The sequence below is a fragment of the Neopelma chrysocephalum genome, unplaced genomic scaffold (genome assembly GCF_003984885.1).
Source record: "Neopelma chrysocephalum unplaced genomic scaffold, ASM398488v2 Primary Assembly neopelma1_69, whole genome shotgun sequence".
NCBI lineage: Eukaryota > Metazoa > Chordata > Aves > Passeriformes > Pipridae > Neopelma > Neopelma chrysocephalum.
Window position 1 is genome coordinate 5,389,093 of NW_020897729.1, and position 16,320 is coordinate 5,405,412.

A 16,320-nucleotide genomic window follows, 5' to 3' on the forward strand; every position below is an offset into this window, starting at 1 on the left:
ACAGCCATCAAAACCTGAAGGCCTGTCCTGCCTGAGCACTGCTTTGCCTTTAGATTGGGATCAGTGGCTGTACACTGGGATGTACTGGGTTGTGCTGCCGTTGTACTTGTGGCTTAACAAAACGTGTAACAAGTTTCACTTTATTAATCCAGGGGGGAAAAACAAAATGAGCTCTTCAAAGTGAGCAGTGATAGAGCTGAGGGTGTGTTGGAGGAATCAGCCACGGGCTGGGGCTGCCAGGAAGGGCTCCCAGGAGGGTAGTGTGTGTGTCATGGCTAAGCCATCAGTGCCTGAAATGGTTTGGTTCTCAGCAGCTCAGGCATCCTCCAGATCAAGAGATTTAGAGCAATGAAAAACTGTTTCATAATAACTGACAAAATGTAAGCGTTGATTTTGAAAATGCTGCACAGGTTTGGTAAAAGAGCAGGGGCATGATGGATGACAGAGAACTGTGAGAACCACTTGTTAGGTTTTGCTTGGGATTGTGTAAAAGATGAGAGACAGACAGAAAAGAATCTCCTTAATAGTACCATGAATTTGAATAGCGTAAGACTCAGACAATACAACATACCTTTCCCATCCTGTGCAGCTGCACACAGATACAGGGATGGTTACTGAGACAATATCTGATTCTTGCAGATAAAATGTTCATTTGCTTTTATAAAAAAAAAAGACCTGGAAGTCTTTTTTTGCAGCTCATGATTGCAAAATGGGAAAGAGGACAGATATTTCCAAAGCTACTGCCAATCCCCTTACAAGGACATGATTTGACTCCTACACGTACTCAAGAGGAATCCATGACTCAACACGTGGATCTGAACTGAATTGCATTCACAGATTTTTTGTTCATTATGACTCCTAAGCTCCAAAAATAAGAGCCTTTTTTAAAAAAATAAATTAAAAGGAGACCAGGGGGTGATGTTAAAAAAACTCCAACAAACAAATCCTTCTGAAATAATGGGAGCAACTGTACATATTTCTCAGCAGTGAAAGAGCTAAAATTCAGGTGTATTCTGACTCAGATAAATCTTGAGTTTCCCCTGTGTACAACTGAGACTGTAAATTGGAGAAAGACTGCTGTGGGGAGATGAAAGTTCCCTTGCCAGATGAGGACCTGGCTCTTGTTGCTCAAATATACACATGTTTTTGAGACTGTTTACTTTGTGATAGCTCTAAATCCAGGACTTTCAATCTCTTAACAAAACTCCTGAACATAATAAATGCACATGCAATAGACAGGATTCAGGGAAACTCTCAATCAAGCCAGTGGAACCTGTTGCTGTGACTGATTCCACCCAGGTGAGAGCAGAATGGAAGGTGTTACCTCTCTGGCCCTTTGCTCCTTTTTCCAGTGCTACCAGTAACGCAGACAAGTGTTGCATCATCTCCAAGCAGCCTCCACACCTGAAATCAGTGAGCTCATTAGTCTGCAGACAGGCAGGGCCAGGACACAGTCAGAAATTTGAGGTTAACTGCATTAGCCTGGCCCAAGCTTGAACACACTGATACCAGCCTCTCATAAGAGACCAGAGTTCTCAGGGCTCAGCTGGAAGATAAGGTCAGGAACTGACATTTTTTATTCTAGTTTTTAGAACTTCTGCCTCCAACTCTATAGATGAAGTCCACTCCCTCATTTAAAAGTTCATATTGTGATAGGAATACTAATGCAATGGAGGAATATGTGTCACTCAAACAGTATTACAGGCTAAGTAGGCAACTGGGTGTTTTCTAAAAAGCTGTCAAATGGTTAATGTTTGCATGCACAACCTGTCTTTGCTGGGAAAGATTTCAACTGGCTGTGCATGGAGCGTGTTAACTCTCCTCCAAAGCTGGATGACTGCTCAGGAAATGCAAGCAAAACGCTCCCAATTGGCCTCATCTAAGCCATCCCCCATCACTTATCTTATTTGTCAACTAGAAGCCTTAAATTAAAGAAATCATAGAAAAGAGAGACTGGAAGGCCCCCTAAAGGTCACTTGGTCCATCTGCTGCCCTGTGGCAGGTTCAGCTTTACTCGCACCACTTCTCTCTGCTTTGTTTAATCTGTTTTCCAAAATCATCAGTGGTGGAGATTCCAGAATTACTCACCACTAGACATAAAGTAAAAGATGTGCTTCATGAAAAATACAACTGTTCAGCTAGCAGCTTCTCTCTGTGTTAATCTGATATACAACACATCTGCTGTGTGGTTTACTAATCCTTCAAGGAAACAGGCTGATCCTTTCGGGACATGTGAATCTCAGGATTGGAAAATGGAAAGTACATGCTAACATTAGCCTGTAAGTTGTTGTTTTGGTAATGTGCATAGATGAATTTTGCCTAGATGGGATCTTTGGTCTAATGTACTTATGCAGTAGCCTTTAAGACCTTAATTGTAACGAATGGGATTAGGCACACACTGAGCAGCTCCTGTGTGATGCCCTATTACTGATTTCATTGAGGCTGCTCAGTGTTTTCTTTGCCCTCCCAAGGGATAACATAAAAATGGACTGAACTCTGTGCTTGGTTCATCCTCTTTTTTCCCTTTTGCTTTTTATCCTTGAGCATATTTTTATGGAAGGGGTAAAAGTGCCCCACAAAAGGCTCAATGCCACAGTCATTAGCAGAGGGTTTCTGGATGTTTCCTTGGAGAGCCTGTTCCGCACTTCAGGTTCAGTGACTTCTCCCCAGGACCTACTGGGAATGGCACCAAATCACTTCCTGCAACCTCACATCCTACCAGTGCTGTGAAACTGGCACCCTCATAGAATTCACACCAGTCAGTGCCAGGGTGAAAGAAACATGTAAGGATATGGCTGGCACATTATGGATTTAAAATTTTTTTTAATACATAATGTCCACATCTTATTCCCAGTCAAATTAGCTGAAATCCTAAACAATATTGCAGGGACTGCAAGTGGGTGGAAAGGAAGAATATTTGTAAGTGGATAAGAGGAAACAGCAGGAAGAAGTTTTCACAGAAGAGGCAATTCAGAGCTAATCCCAGGCTCTGCTGCGTGACAGTGTCTCTGAATGCTCTCTTATTTACTGACGAAGAGCAATTGACTTTTGGGTGTTACTGAATTCTACTGTTTATATGTTTTAAGCATTTTTCCAAGATTCCATACTTCATAGGAATATGTGGGACAAACTGGCAGTGGAAAGGAGCAATTGTAAACTAGTCAACAGGCCTGACTGTCATTTTTGTTCAGCCTGTATGTATAAAGCTTTTTTAAAGTAGTTTTAAGGAAAATGAGAATCAACCCTCCTGAGCTTACACTCTTATGCAGTCTGAGGAGATGGCATAAAGCTTGGATTCCCTTTTTCAGCTCATGGAATATAAATCAGAGAATATTAAAATTTAAAAAAATAATTCTGCTTTGGGTAGCACTGGGGAAATCCACGATTCCAGTGATGGAGAGTAACAGTATAAAAGTTGTTTATGCCTATCAGGTACTGCAGGTTTTACCATCAATTCCTGACTTACCAGCAGCTCTCTAATTAGCTGTACTTTCTTCATAGCCTCATATTCCAATATTTTCATAGACTGAAGCTTCCTAATTTGAAAGATGTATCTTGATGTTGACTGTACAAAACAGTTGCTTCTCTGGCAGATCAGAACTCCCTTCTCCCAGCAGAGCAGACACATGTATACCACCTGCTTCCTAACCCAGGACTTCTAGAGTTTCACTTTTTGGCATCACTTAAGAAGCCTTAAGATTAGAGAAGGGTGTAAATCAAAAGATTTGAGGCTCTAAGGGGTTGCACTGCACTCTGAGTGTTTGTTGTTTGTTAGGGGTTTGCTCTTTGTTTTTTTCTTTTTTGAACTTTATGCAAAATACTTGAATGTGGTGGAATTAGAGACTGCCAAATTGCTGGCCTACCACTTGTTGTCTTTTTCTCCCTATGACTTATCCTCCTGTTTGCAAATGCTCTTGTTTGAGTAGATTTGGTTTAGCATAGCTTTTTAAATTCTTCTCAGAATAAGCCCCCAAAGAGAGAGTTGAGGAAGAAGAAACTAGGAGGAGAAATTCCTGAGGGTAGAGAAATTGAGCTAAATACTATTCTTACATTTAGAACTTTCACAGATACTTTTTAATAGCATGTATCCAGAAGAGCAACATATCTATCAGAGGGTTACCTTTGCCAGTATTTCTCAACAAATCACCAGAAGTTTTGAATATGCAAGAAACATTGGACATTTTCCCCACTTTTTAAAACATCACGGTATAATCAGAAATAAATACATTACTGTTGATTTCAACATAGCTTTATGCTGTCCAGAAATAAGGTGGAAGAAAAACCTTCTAGATAAAAGCAGAAATTTCGTTAAGAGATAACAAGTGAAACACTTTCTTTTTTAACTATAATTAGCAGTTCAAAGACACTTGCTTTTCAAAGTGTCTGCTTTGATTCCTGTCAAATGCAGAGGCAGTGATATTTGACATGACATTCATCAATTAATTCTTAACATAAAAAGATGTCATGATACTTCTCTAATTGAGGGGATGGAAAAGCAAAATTTTTTTTTTTTTTTTGAATGAGCTTGAGAAATAATTGAAATGGCTGTCAGATCTCCAGCAGCAGGTTGTAGAACCCTGGATGGGAATTCAGTTTTTGGCTGTTCCCAATGTTTTTCTTTCAATAGTGTTTTACTTTCTGACATTCCAGATATTACTTATAGGAATAGTTTTTCCCTGTTTTTATGATACCTCCTGTTCAAATTTGCCTGTTCTGACAGCTTTCTTTGTGACTAGTTGGCTCTTCTGCAGTCTATTCCAACTGAGAGGTTTGAAAGTAGTTTCATTTTATTTTTGAACTTCCTGTGACTATCAAGTATTATGCTGGCCTTTTTTTTTCTAGTTGACTGCTCTAGTGTTTCTTTCTCTTTACTCTCCACTGACTCCCAGCACATTTTTATTTTACAAGTGGATATTTTTTTGTGTTCCCTTCTTCACATGCTATTTTTCTTAGTCTCTGGGTTCTACAATTAGCATGATTCTGCTTTTTATTATTATTTTAGAGTAGAATGTCTATTAGAATAATCTAGAATAACTAATGAGTAGCCAGATAGAATGACTCAGTAGTAGGGAAATTTGTATGATCTGCTCCCAGCAGAACTCCCAGGTCTGTGCTCTAGCTGGGAGCTCAGGGGAGAAGGGGTGACTGCTTCTACTCCTCAAGTACCTCAGTGTGTCTTTGGTGACTGCAGTGGTTTATTTCCATGTGTCCAAAACCTGTCCCTTCAGATTTCACACAGGCTGTGGAGAGCACTTCAAGCTGTGCAAAAAAAATCTGAGAACAGTAGAAATGCTCACTGAAATAAGGGAGTTTAAAATCAGGCTGTGAAAATAACTGTACAGGCTATTTTTTGTTTTTCTGTATCAGTGGTTCAAGGTTATAACTGCAAGCCTGGTCTGTTTTCTGGATTTGTTCTTGACACAGGACTTTCCCTCCCTTCCCTTGTTACCAGCCTGATAGCTTGGAAGTGTGACTGCCTGTATGAAAAGTAAATTTCTGCAGCAAGAAGTGTCCTAGAGGCCTTGGTGGAAGAGGGAGGATATAGTTTGGAAAAGTAAATGTCTGAAGGAGCCATAGCTGCTGCTTTGCATAGAGTGACTCAGCTCCCTGGGCATGGGCATGGGCAAACGTAAAGGCAGCTAAACTCAGTGTTTGCATGAACACAGTGGACAGACAGTCATACTTTGAGGTCTAGTACTGACATGTAAAATCTTCCATCAGCTTTACGGAACTTCTTGCTATGAAAGGGGATGAATAAAGCCAGTGGATTTGTTTGATTTGTTATCTATCCTATGCTGCCATGTAAATAAGAGGAAGACACTTGCAAACACTGTATGAACACCCAGTCAGGGAAGGCCCCTGCCCCGAGGAACTTGGGGTCTGCATGAGAGAGGAGATCACACAGGAGGGAGAAACCAGAGGCAACGTGACCAACAGAAAGTTAATTCAGATATCCCCAGTTCAAGGCTGTGCCCCTCTAACACCCCTGCTGAGTTCAGGTCCTCTCAGAAGTTACACATCCTTCATGCACCAAAACACAACTCTGCTTTCTGGTACTTCACAACATGAGGGAGCATAGTGTCTGTGTGTACAAAAGATGAAACTAATCTAGAAAGTTTGTTGATTCTACAAAACATTTTGGGAAAATGTTCATTCTGTTTCATACATGAACTAACTTTGATGTCTCTCACCTGCAATTGTTCGCTGTCAATATTTTCCGAGAAAACCCATAGACATAAGACTGAATTATCAGCAAACAGTAGAGAACAATGTTTTCTTTTTTGGCAGTGAAGTTTGGAAACCTGGCTCCAAACCCCATGATAACGCAGTTGGAGACCAAAAACATACCATAAGTGTGCTTGCAAAACTAATGTAACTTAAAGTTTGATATTAGAAATACTCATTGAATAGTACAGAAAAAAAACCTCCATCTCAGTAAATTTGAAGATTCTTAAAAGATAACTTAGAAAACAAAAAATAATGTCAAGAATATTTAGTCTTGGTTTTTGCCTATTCTTGACTTACATGTGGAGTCTCATTTGGACAGGCACTCCCTTCTTCTCTAAACTGAAATATTCATTGCTATTGTACAACACAATAAACAAGACTCTTTTCATCCACCAACTGCCAGGTATGACACCCTATGAGTAAAAGACCTGCACGTCGTCAAATCCTGTACTGAGTAATTTTCCTTTAAAGAAACCATTTTCAATTTATCTCAAAGTCCAGCTTAGTTCTCTGAGCATCCCTGTTATGCCAGTACCACCAAATTTGTATCAGTATTACAGGATTATGAAGTGGGATCACTTACCCTGTCAACTCTGTCTTCACATTGATACTTCCAACAGAGCAGGTGCTATATTTTATTAGTTACAGAGATTCACTGTGCATCCAGAACCTGCCCTCTGCACCCTGCTTTTATAACAGGATTCAATACAGCTGAGCAAATACAACCTCTGTATTATATATGAAGTACAAGGAGATAATAGGAACAGAGTAAATGCTCTGAGTAGATACACTGTACACAGTGAATCAGAAACACAGAGACACTCCGCAAGATGAGGGAAAAGGAGGAGGGAAAATGTGTTTAAGGTCTGCCATGAAGGCCCAGAAAACCCTGCTCAAAGGGTTTCTGTCCCAACCAACTCCATAATCCCTACCAAAGGCCTGGATGCAATTACAACTCCAGTATATTTTCATGCCAGACTTCAGTTAAATTCTCAACATTGCAATCAAATAGGAGGGGAAAGACCCAAACCAGATCCAGTGTACTAGTTGTTAGTAGCACCCGACTAGTGAACTGACAGCAATTCCCCAGCCCAAACAGCTCGATCCGTTTGTTTCGTTTCTGCTTACCTCCATTTGTCTCTGGGATATTTAAGGCAAAGGCTCATTTTGTCCTGCAGATTCGGTGCTGCTGCTCAGTATTATTTTGCCAGATCGTAAAAAGGTTCCTGACCAAAAGGAAGAGGAAAGCAATACGTAAAGCAAACACAGAAGCCCAAGAGGAAAGCTACACCCTGAAGACCAGCACTAATAGCAACGGCGAGACTCGGAAGCAGAGAACACTCCCAGTTACTAACTTTTTCCATCGTTACGTCTGTTGCAAAACAATTTTACTGAAGACTTCTCTTCCTTCTTGCAGGCAATGCTTTGCTGTAGTGGAGACCTCAGATAAACTATTTGATGAATGTGGGGTTTGGGGAAGGGGGGGGTTGGTTGTTTTTTACCACGTAAGCAAATTAGTGAAATATAAACTGGAAGGTCAGCTGACTGCTTTAAAAATACAGTGCTAGTCAGTAATTATCACAAGGTGCATTTGTCTATACTTCAGTTGTTTTTTTTAAATTCAAAAGTCTTCAGTGGAAGCAGACTCCTATTTGAAATAACCACCTATGGGGCTTTCTGGCCAGAAAGTCTCAGTGCAGCAGAGGTGAATGCTTAGATGATTAATAACTTAATTTTTTAAGAGCTTGATGGGCAGACAGGGAAAATATGCCAAACTGTCCTTGCCTCAGAGGGAATTTTAGTGCCAAAAAAGAACTGCAATGAGGAGAACTCATGATTTCGCTTCTAAAGACTTTAAGGGTAGAGAGATGTGTGGAGAGGCAAAGGGATTTACTGCAGGAGCAGAAGCTGTTGGGCCCAGCTGTGTTTTCACACCCCTGCCTCTGTGGATTTAAGCTTCTCCAAGTGCCAGGGCTGTTCCTCGGTGTAGGTCATAGGGTAGCTATGTGTGTGAGCCCACAGAGGCAGCATGGAAACTTTTGTCACTGACATTTAATATGTCTTGGAACAAATAACAAGCAATTTGGTTTGAATTAAAAGGTTCTGACAGCTACATTTTGCCAAATGTTACTCAGAAAGGAAAACTGATGGATATATCGTGTTTGAAAATTCCCAGGGTGCAGCAAATTCATTTGTTTTCCAAAAATCGGGCTCAGGTTCTCCCCTTGCCTCAGAATAAACCTGGAACTACTTCAGGGAGGCTGAGAGAAATTAAGGTCATTCCATTCACCAGGGTAAATGAAATCTGTCATGAGTCCACAGCCAGGGAATGCTGCATCCAGTAGCAGAGGTGTGAAAGAACTGCTGAAGGCAGCAAGGCTGGCAGTCATCCTGTTAAATGTAATATTAACCCCCACCCCTTTGTCCCTATAGCCCTGTGGCATCTTGCTTTGTAGTTTTCCATCTCCATATGCTGATGGACTTTTAAAAAGTTACGAGTTATGTAAGGAGACACACAGATCATATACTAATGATAATTCTCTCAGCTCATGGGAGAAAGGAGTCATCTGGTTTCCATCTGGGATATTAAGAGACCTGAAGGCACTTGGTTCCCAAATCCCCATAGATCCAATAGAGCAGGTGTGCCTGTATCCTTCATGCTCCTTGAAAACTGCAGTCAGTCAGCATCTCCTCCAGGTCCTGTTTTCTGAAGGAGTCTTCCAATGTGTGCTCCTCTCAGCCAGCAGCAAACCTGAAAGCCTTCCCACCCAGTCTGCCAAAGAGTGGTCACTCAGTAAGGGCTGGCCTTGGGACACGAGCCCAGGAGAAGCAGAAATGCCCCCAGCCCTGGCTCACCCACTTCCTTAAAGCTGAGAACTGATCCCTGGGCAGGAGTAACCACCCCTAGTCAGAAAGCAAAGTCAGATGCATCTCTCCCCTTTAATGCAGTGGAGCCCCGTGAAAACCCTAGAGCAGAAGCTGTCCAAGGTTCAAAGGCTGAGGTCTTAAAACACTGTACAATGGGCAAGAACTGATTTTAGAGGGACAGGACAATCGAGTTACCTCACTGAAGTCCTTGTGTACAAAACTAGACCTTTAAAAGGACCTAGGTTAATGGTAGAACATAATTTACCTGCCTCCCAATTGCTTTTAATGAGCTTGGTTGGTTTGGTGTTTGGAGTAATTGCCAGCAATGGATTTGTTTTGTGTTTGTACTTTCTCACTGTTTGCAGAGCTGGTGACCTTACGAAGGAAAATCAGTGGAGTAATTCCAGCGCAGTTATATTTAAGCTATTGGTTTTCAAAGGGCCTTTGTGGTTCTTGAAGCAGAATATTTTCTTCCTCATTACTAATGCAGCACTGCCAGAAGCACAGGTAATATTGTCAGGATTACCAAACCCTGCTATAGATGCAGCAAGGACAGGATTTATTGTCAGTCCAGAGGCTATTTACAATCCTAAATAGGGAAATTGTCCTGTTCTCCCCTGTGTATCATTCTGTATATTAATTCTATTAATACTTGAGCAGATTATATATTTAGCTCTTGTAATTATAATTACTAGTATAATTATTCTGTGCATACCCTCTGTTGCATCGCTGCTTCCTGCACGCCTGGGACGCTGGTTTGGGGTGTTCAGTGGGCGCTGAAGTCGCTCCCCAGGCACAGGGGACTTTACCCATTTAACTCCCTGTCCCAGGTCTCTAAGACGACAGAGAGCAAACAGACCTTTGACCTTTTGGTGATCTTTGACCTTTCAGTGGCATTTTACTTTTGGGGCAACTTTTGACCATCCAGTGAACTTTGACCATCTGGGGTGACATTTGACCTTTTTGGGTGAACTTTAACATTGACCTTTTGATGACATTTCATTGTTCAACCTTTTGGGAGGACCTTCAATTTTTTGGGATGACCTTTGTACCTTTTGGTGCGACCTTTGAAATCTTGTTGGCATCTTACCTTTGAAATTCTGGGACAACCTTTGACCTTTTTGGTGACCTCTGACCTTTTGTGATTTTGCCTTTTGGGGTGGCATTTCACTTTTCAATTACCTTTGACCTTCTCAGGAAATATTTAGTGAGAACTTTGACCTCTCATTGACATTTGACGTTCAACCTTCTGATGTGAACTTTGACCTTTTAATGTGACCTTTTACCTTTCAAGGTGACCCTTGAGGTTTTCAGGTGACCTTAGATCTTTTTGATGACTTTTTGACCTTTTGGTATGAACTTTGACCTTTTCTGATGGACAATGACCTTTTTGTATTACTTCTGGGTATTACTCTTGAACCTTTTACTTTTTAAGTATGACCATTTACCCTTTTCCCCCATCTGTTTTGTATCTTTTTTCTAATTATTATTCCTTTTTTAAAAGAGAGCCCCAGAACACCCTCCACTCCACTTTTTCTTCAAGAAAATCCCCTGCACATTATAGTTTTGTGGTGCTTGACTATCTGTGCTTTCAGAGGATAATACGTATTTCTTGGTAGAAGTTGGGTGTTTCTGCATGTACACAAAAGTTCCTCTTACATTTTATTAATGGTTAAAAGTATCTGGATATTCTTATGGATAGAAACAGCTGAATGTTTTTGAGTCCTGCTAATTTGACCTCCTAGTAATTAATAGCAGATGCATCACAAATTAATTATGTGTTCTGGGAAAAAAGATTTCCTATCATCCCTTCTGCTGGTTGCTGCCATTTAATGTCATTGATGCATCTCCTGCTGATTTTGTGTGAGACGCAGTAAACCTTTACAGTCTCTTTTCCATCTATTGTTCATAAACATCTGTTGGTGTCAATTTTAATTTACTTTCCCCTTACAATAAATTTTACTTGATCTATATCCTCATTAATGACTTTTGCATGTTAATATGGGATCTTGCTCTTCTTCTCCACTCCTGTTTTATGATTTGTCAACAGGGGAGTCTAGCTGAGACAGCACTATTAGAAACATGGATGTGGAAAGTGGAAAATGTATAGGGCTGATGTAATGCCCTAATTCCAGGTAGGAATGCTGCACAATATAGGGGAGGTGGTATTATTTCTGCAGTAATACTGCAAGCCCATATCTCATGCCTTTGGTGTCATGTCCTACTGGCATGTTGAAAATTTGGGATGGAAGAGCTATGAAAACACTGAACACTTTGGAATACCTTACCTGCAGGGATAACCTTCAGGGCAGCCCCATCTGTTTAGCTTTAATAGATGTAAACATATAGTGAGGGTCATGAAATGCAGATTTACAAGAAGCTGCAGAATCCTAACAGGAGAGTTTGGTCTCAGAGCAATTCTCTGAAGGTTTTGTTGGCCATCCATCTTTGGAAGTTTAAATGTGATCTACCTAAAAATCATGTGGTAAAGGGGCTCAGGGACATTACATATCATTAAAACTACCAATTAAGACCAAAATCACCAGTCTTGACTCTGGTGGATGGGCCACCTTTACTTAACCTGGAAAAGGAACATATATAGATTATATGTGTTCGATAAATAACGTGGTTCTGCTACATTTCCTGGGAATCTCTGGTAACTAAAGGAACTAGAATCAGAACTCTAAAAATACAGTTTATTTCTGTAAGACCAGCAAAGGCAGCCAAGCAAACACTTCCAGGGATTAAGTGCAAAAAAGAAATGATGTATCTCATGGAAATAATATTTATAACAGCCAAGATTAAAGAAGTGACCCTGGCCCAGAGGCTATTCCAAGATACTGGGTGATTCCTCATGCAGCTAAATTTCCTCAGAGGTTGTGAGTAATGTTTATTGGGCATAAGATGCAGTCTCATTTCCTCTGGATAAAAAACACACTTAAGTGCACACACTGTCAGATTAGAGGTGCACTGGAAATGAAAGGGGAAGGCGTATTTCCAAACCCAGTCAGTACGTCACTAAAATTCCCTATGCTGATATAAATTCACCAGGGGGTTTTGCACTCAAATGTGGATAACTGAACTCGGAATCTTGATGATTCCTTCCCAATCCTATTTTTCCAGACTTCATACTTGGCCTGAGGCAAAATGTCTCAGAGTTTCCCATGGGCAATGCCTGGCACTGTGGGGGATGCTCTTCTCAGCACAGCCTCCCCAGGACTGCTCACTCCTTGGGCAATCCTGGAATTTCTGCTGTGCTCTCATCATTTTTGGTATTTTAATTTTATTTGGTAGCAGGGGAAGGAAACACTGGCGGTGTAAGGGTGGGAGGGAAGCAATATTGGATAGTGTATCCCCAATTACAGCAATGCCAGCCCAGAGTGTGAGTGTGTGAGCTCTGGTAGTGAGCCCTGTGTGTGCTGCCGTGGTGAAAAGTAAACCCAGTATCCTAATGACTTGGGCTCACCTCTTCAATGCAACACTGACTTGGACAATGCCTACCAAGGTAACTTTTACACCTTGTTTTGCAAACTTTTGGTCAGCGTTGCTGTACAAGGTGTCTACTTGCAGTTTTCACCTTAGAAGGCTTGCATTTTAATAGGGAGGAAACTGAATCCTGTAACCCCAGCTGTGTGTAATGTGAATGAGTAAACAGTGGGAAAACATGAAACTCAACACTAGCTACAGTATGAGAACAAATAAACAAACTTGATATTACCCAGTGAAACAGGACAGAATTTTGGATTCTCTTCTTACTACCAGCATACAAAAACTCGAACAGACCTGACCCAAATCTCTTTGAAGTCACTGTATGTTGTTGCCCAATTCCTGTAGTTTTTCAGTATAGATGCAACTGGGTAGGTGACTGCTGCCAGTGTAACAGTTTGGAAAGGAAACAAAACACCCGTCAATCCACTGGAAAATCCATGTGTGTTCTGCTTGGAGCTCTACACTCAGGGTGATCTCAGTTTGTGTCCTTTATTCACATGGAAATGTTCTTGTCCTTAGCCCAGTTGCCAGGAGTTAATTTCCCTGCAGGGCTCTGCTGTCAGCCTCCTGGTAGCCCTTGCCAGAGGCACTCCCAGTTCCACGTGCCTTCTGTTGGCACCTTGTCTTGGGAACTATGATCTGCAGCAGACCAAGGGCTAGTCAGATCTTCTGCAATGGATTTTTCTTTGTCCTATTTCCCTGTGCTATTTGTCTCCTATCTTCTTATCTTAAAGCTGATTGTTCCTAACCTCACCTTGAATCTGACACTCCCTTTGTGCTTCTCTCCCGTGCAGTATTGCTATTCTGAATGTTTAAAGATTTGGGGTTCTGCTTTTGATTTCACTTTGTTGTCCCAGTGCATCTTCCATCTCTGGCATTTAGTTTTCAGGCATAATTTCCTGTGAACCTGCTGCCTCTAAGTCTTATTCCCACTGGTTCTGCTTGTTTGCTCCAAGGAAGTGCTTTCCATGTAAAGACTCCATCTGTGGACTAAAAAATCTGTACAATGCGCATATGTGAGAAGTGGGGATGGAGGGCAACCACAGAGCTCATGTGATCAGGGCACATTAACGCAGTTTGTGCTCCAAGTTTCTGCAGCCTTGGTCACTGTGGAATGGCAGTTTCAATGACTTATGTTGGATAGCCTCTGGAATAGTCCTTTTGTGGGACAGCAAATGGCACTGAGAGGTTTCCACGTTGCTCATGCAAATGCCATAAACATTTTAATACAACTAAAGCATTGAGAAGACATAGCTACCGTACGGGATGTCTGAGACATATCCAAATATGAATTTTCTCGCTGCACTTATTTCTTTGGGGTGACAATGATGAGGGATTTCCTTTAACATCTAAAGAGGACACCTGGGCCTGCAATGTTCCTTTTAGAAAGGTTATTTCAACAATAGATATTTTCTTGTCATTATACACAGTACAGTATCTATTTCCAGAGTCATTGCTTTAGTAAAGAGCCTTTTTATTGAAGTATTATTCATTGATAATGGTCATATTCTTGCTGTTTATTGCCAAATAAATATAACAATAAATGAGCAAATATTGCCTTGTGTGCACGTCTAAGCACCTACAGTCGCTGAAGGTTATAGGTGCAGACAGACCAAAACAGCCAGACAAGAGCTTAGCCCTGCAAAGTGCTTAACTTGCTCCAAGGGTCTGTTTCCACAGGGTCCCAGTGTCACAGGGTCCCATTTGTCACTGCTGTGCTGACAGACTCTTTCTGAAGAGGCTCAGACAAGGTAGGAATCAGGCCCAAAGGTGCACAACTTGGATAATATGTGCCACAAATTATTATCCACTCTTTTAATTTCACACATATGGGCACTAATGGCCACCCCACAGGCATCTGCAGCCTCTCCTATGCCTTTCTTGTTTCAGGTATGTGTACAACCCATAGCTGTAGCTCCCAGGGGGTCTGTCATGTTGATGTCACTTTGTTAATGTCTTCATGGGAAACAAGAAAGAAACTTGATTCACCTACCTTTTTAATATATATTTATCTGTAATATGTAGGTCGTGTGGTTTTGTTCTTGGATAAAATCACATAAAGCACTACTTAGGCCCAGGGTTTCTCCAAAGAGGCAGTTTCACATTTTGACCAGTGGAGGCCAGGCTCAGCTGTGTGTTGCTGCTTGTCCAGCATCCAAACACCTTGGATCTCTGGCTGTATGAGCTCAGGGTCCCCTGGCCATAGTTCATACCTTTGCTGTGTTGTGAGTTACAAAACACAGGCTCCAGGCCACTGAGTCTTTCCCTCTCCCTTAGATGCTGTAAATATATTTTCTTCAAGTCACAGTGCTGTCTGCAGAAGCTGCAGGAACGTTCTGTAAGTTGCTGTTCTTGCACTTAGGAGATGTAAAAAATACAACCTTTGTTAGTGTGTCGGAGGAGCCTTGAACAACACTGTAGGCTGTTCTAATTTCCAATCTGTTGAACTCACATTATACTGTAAAACACACTGCCAGAAACTAAAGCACTTCTTTGGTTTGTCTTCTATGGACGGGCCATTTAGGATGAAATGCTGCATGAACCCTTGTGTGGCAATGCTGTAAATTACAAACCAAGTGTATTCCCCCACTGCCCTGTGATACCTCAGACAGATACACCCCTCTGTAGATTGATGTGTTCCTTCTACTCTTATTGCCATGTGAGGACCTGTTTTTTGCGCAGAGGTCAAAGCTACTGCCAGGCAAGAGAGTTTCCAGGATATGGAGGTGAACCCTGGGAGAATTCTTATTTTTTTTTATGTCCTTGGTCAGTAATCAGATGAGCAACCTATATTTGCAAAATATTCCTCCTAATTTCCCGACAATTTTCTCTCTCACTTGTTTGATGTTAAACTGGGGAAAGGCTCACTTGGCATGCTGTAGAATATTTTCTCCATTGGAGACAGGAGGAGCTTGCATATTAACTATTAAGGCAAGAAAAAGATACATACCCTACTCAGCTACCCCAGCCTGGCTGGTAAATAACAGAGCAATGCAGAAATCTTGAGGTACAGAGGAGTTTGTGCCTAAGAGAGAAAACAGAGGGCTTCTGTTTCTCACTGGTGTACAAATGCTTCATGAGTGTGAAGCCTCACTCAGCCTCTCACCCAGCCTCTTGTTTGCCATTGCAATCAGAAGACCTTCAGATTGGATGGATACACTTCTACTGGTCTGCATCTATTTAACCTGCTATCTGAGCTCTGTGGTTGCAGGGAACCTGCCTGCTATGAACACAATGCGCAAATAAAGATTTGCAATTGGATTCAAATTTCATGCTTTGAAAAAATTCTGACTGTATTCCCTAAATCAGGATTCTCCCCTACCCCTCCTGCTTTGGATTTGAGCTGTATTTAAGCAGAGTCATCAAGCTCCTGGAGGTGGGTGTGTTTTGCTGCCCTTGTCAAGGATGAAGCAGGTTCTAGAGTGCTCTTCTGAGTCCAGTCCTGGGGCTCTCCAGAGCAATCGTCAAAGACAGATCCTGCTTGAACAAGGCCGGATTGCACATAGGCGTTGATCAGATTATGGATTTTGTAGGCTTGACATTATTGCTGAACACAAAAGCGTGCACTTCTTGAATAGTATTTTCTCTCCTCTTTCGTGTCTCCAAAGTGAAGAGAAACACAATATTAATTCAGAAAAAGGAAAATATGGAAGCTAGTGAAAAAAAACAAAAGTGGATTTTAGAAAATGGTATTAAGTTTCTACCTTAGGAAAAAAAATGTAATTATTTTGGCAA

The 16,320-nt window shown here is 41.3% G+C and overlaps 1 protein-coding gene across 2 annotated transcripts in view; it reads right to left on the minus strand.

Annotated features, from left to right (window-relative positions):
- Positions 1 to 7,628, minus strand: part of KCNMB2 (potassium calcium-activated channel subfamily M regulatory beta subunit 2) — a 143,586-nt gene extending 135,958 nt beyond the window's left edge. The window contains exon 1 of one of the 2 annotated variants that reach the window (XM_027685692.1): positions 7,357 to 7,628. In XM_027685692.1, coding sequence (XP_027541493.1) covers positions 7,357 to 7,394 — 38 coding nt within the window. In that variant the 5' untranslated portion in view covers positions 7,395 to 7,628. Of the gene's footprint in view, positions 1 to 1,324; positions 1,344 to 7,356 lie in introns of those variants that run through there. The other variant, XM_027685693.1, reaches the window with a different exon arrangement.
- Positions 7,629 to 16,320: the final 8,692 nt, after the last annotated feature.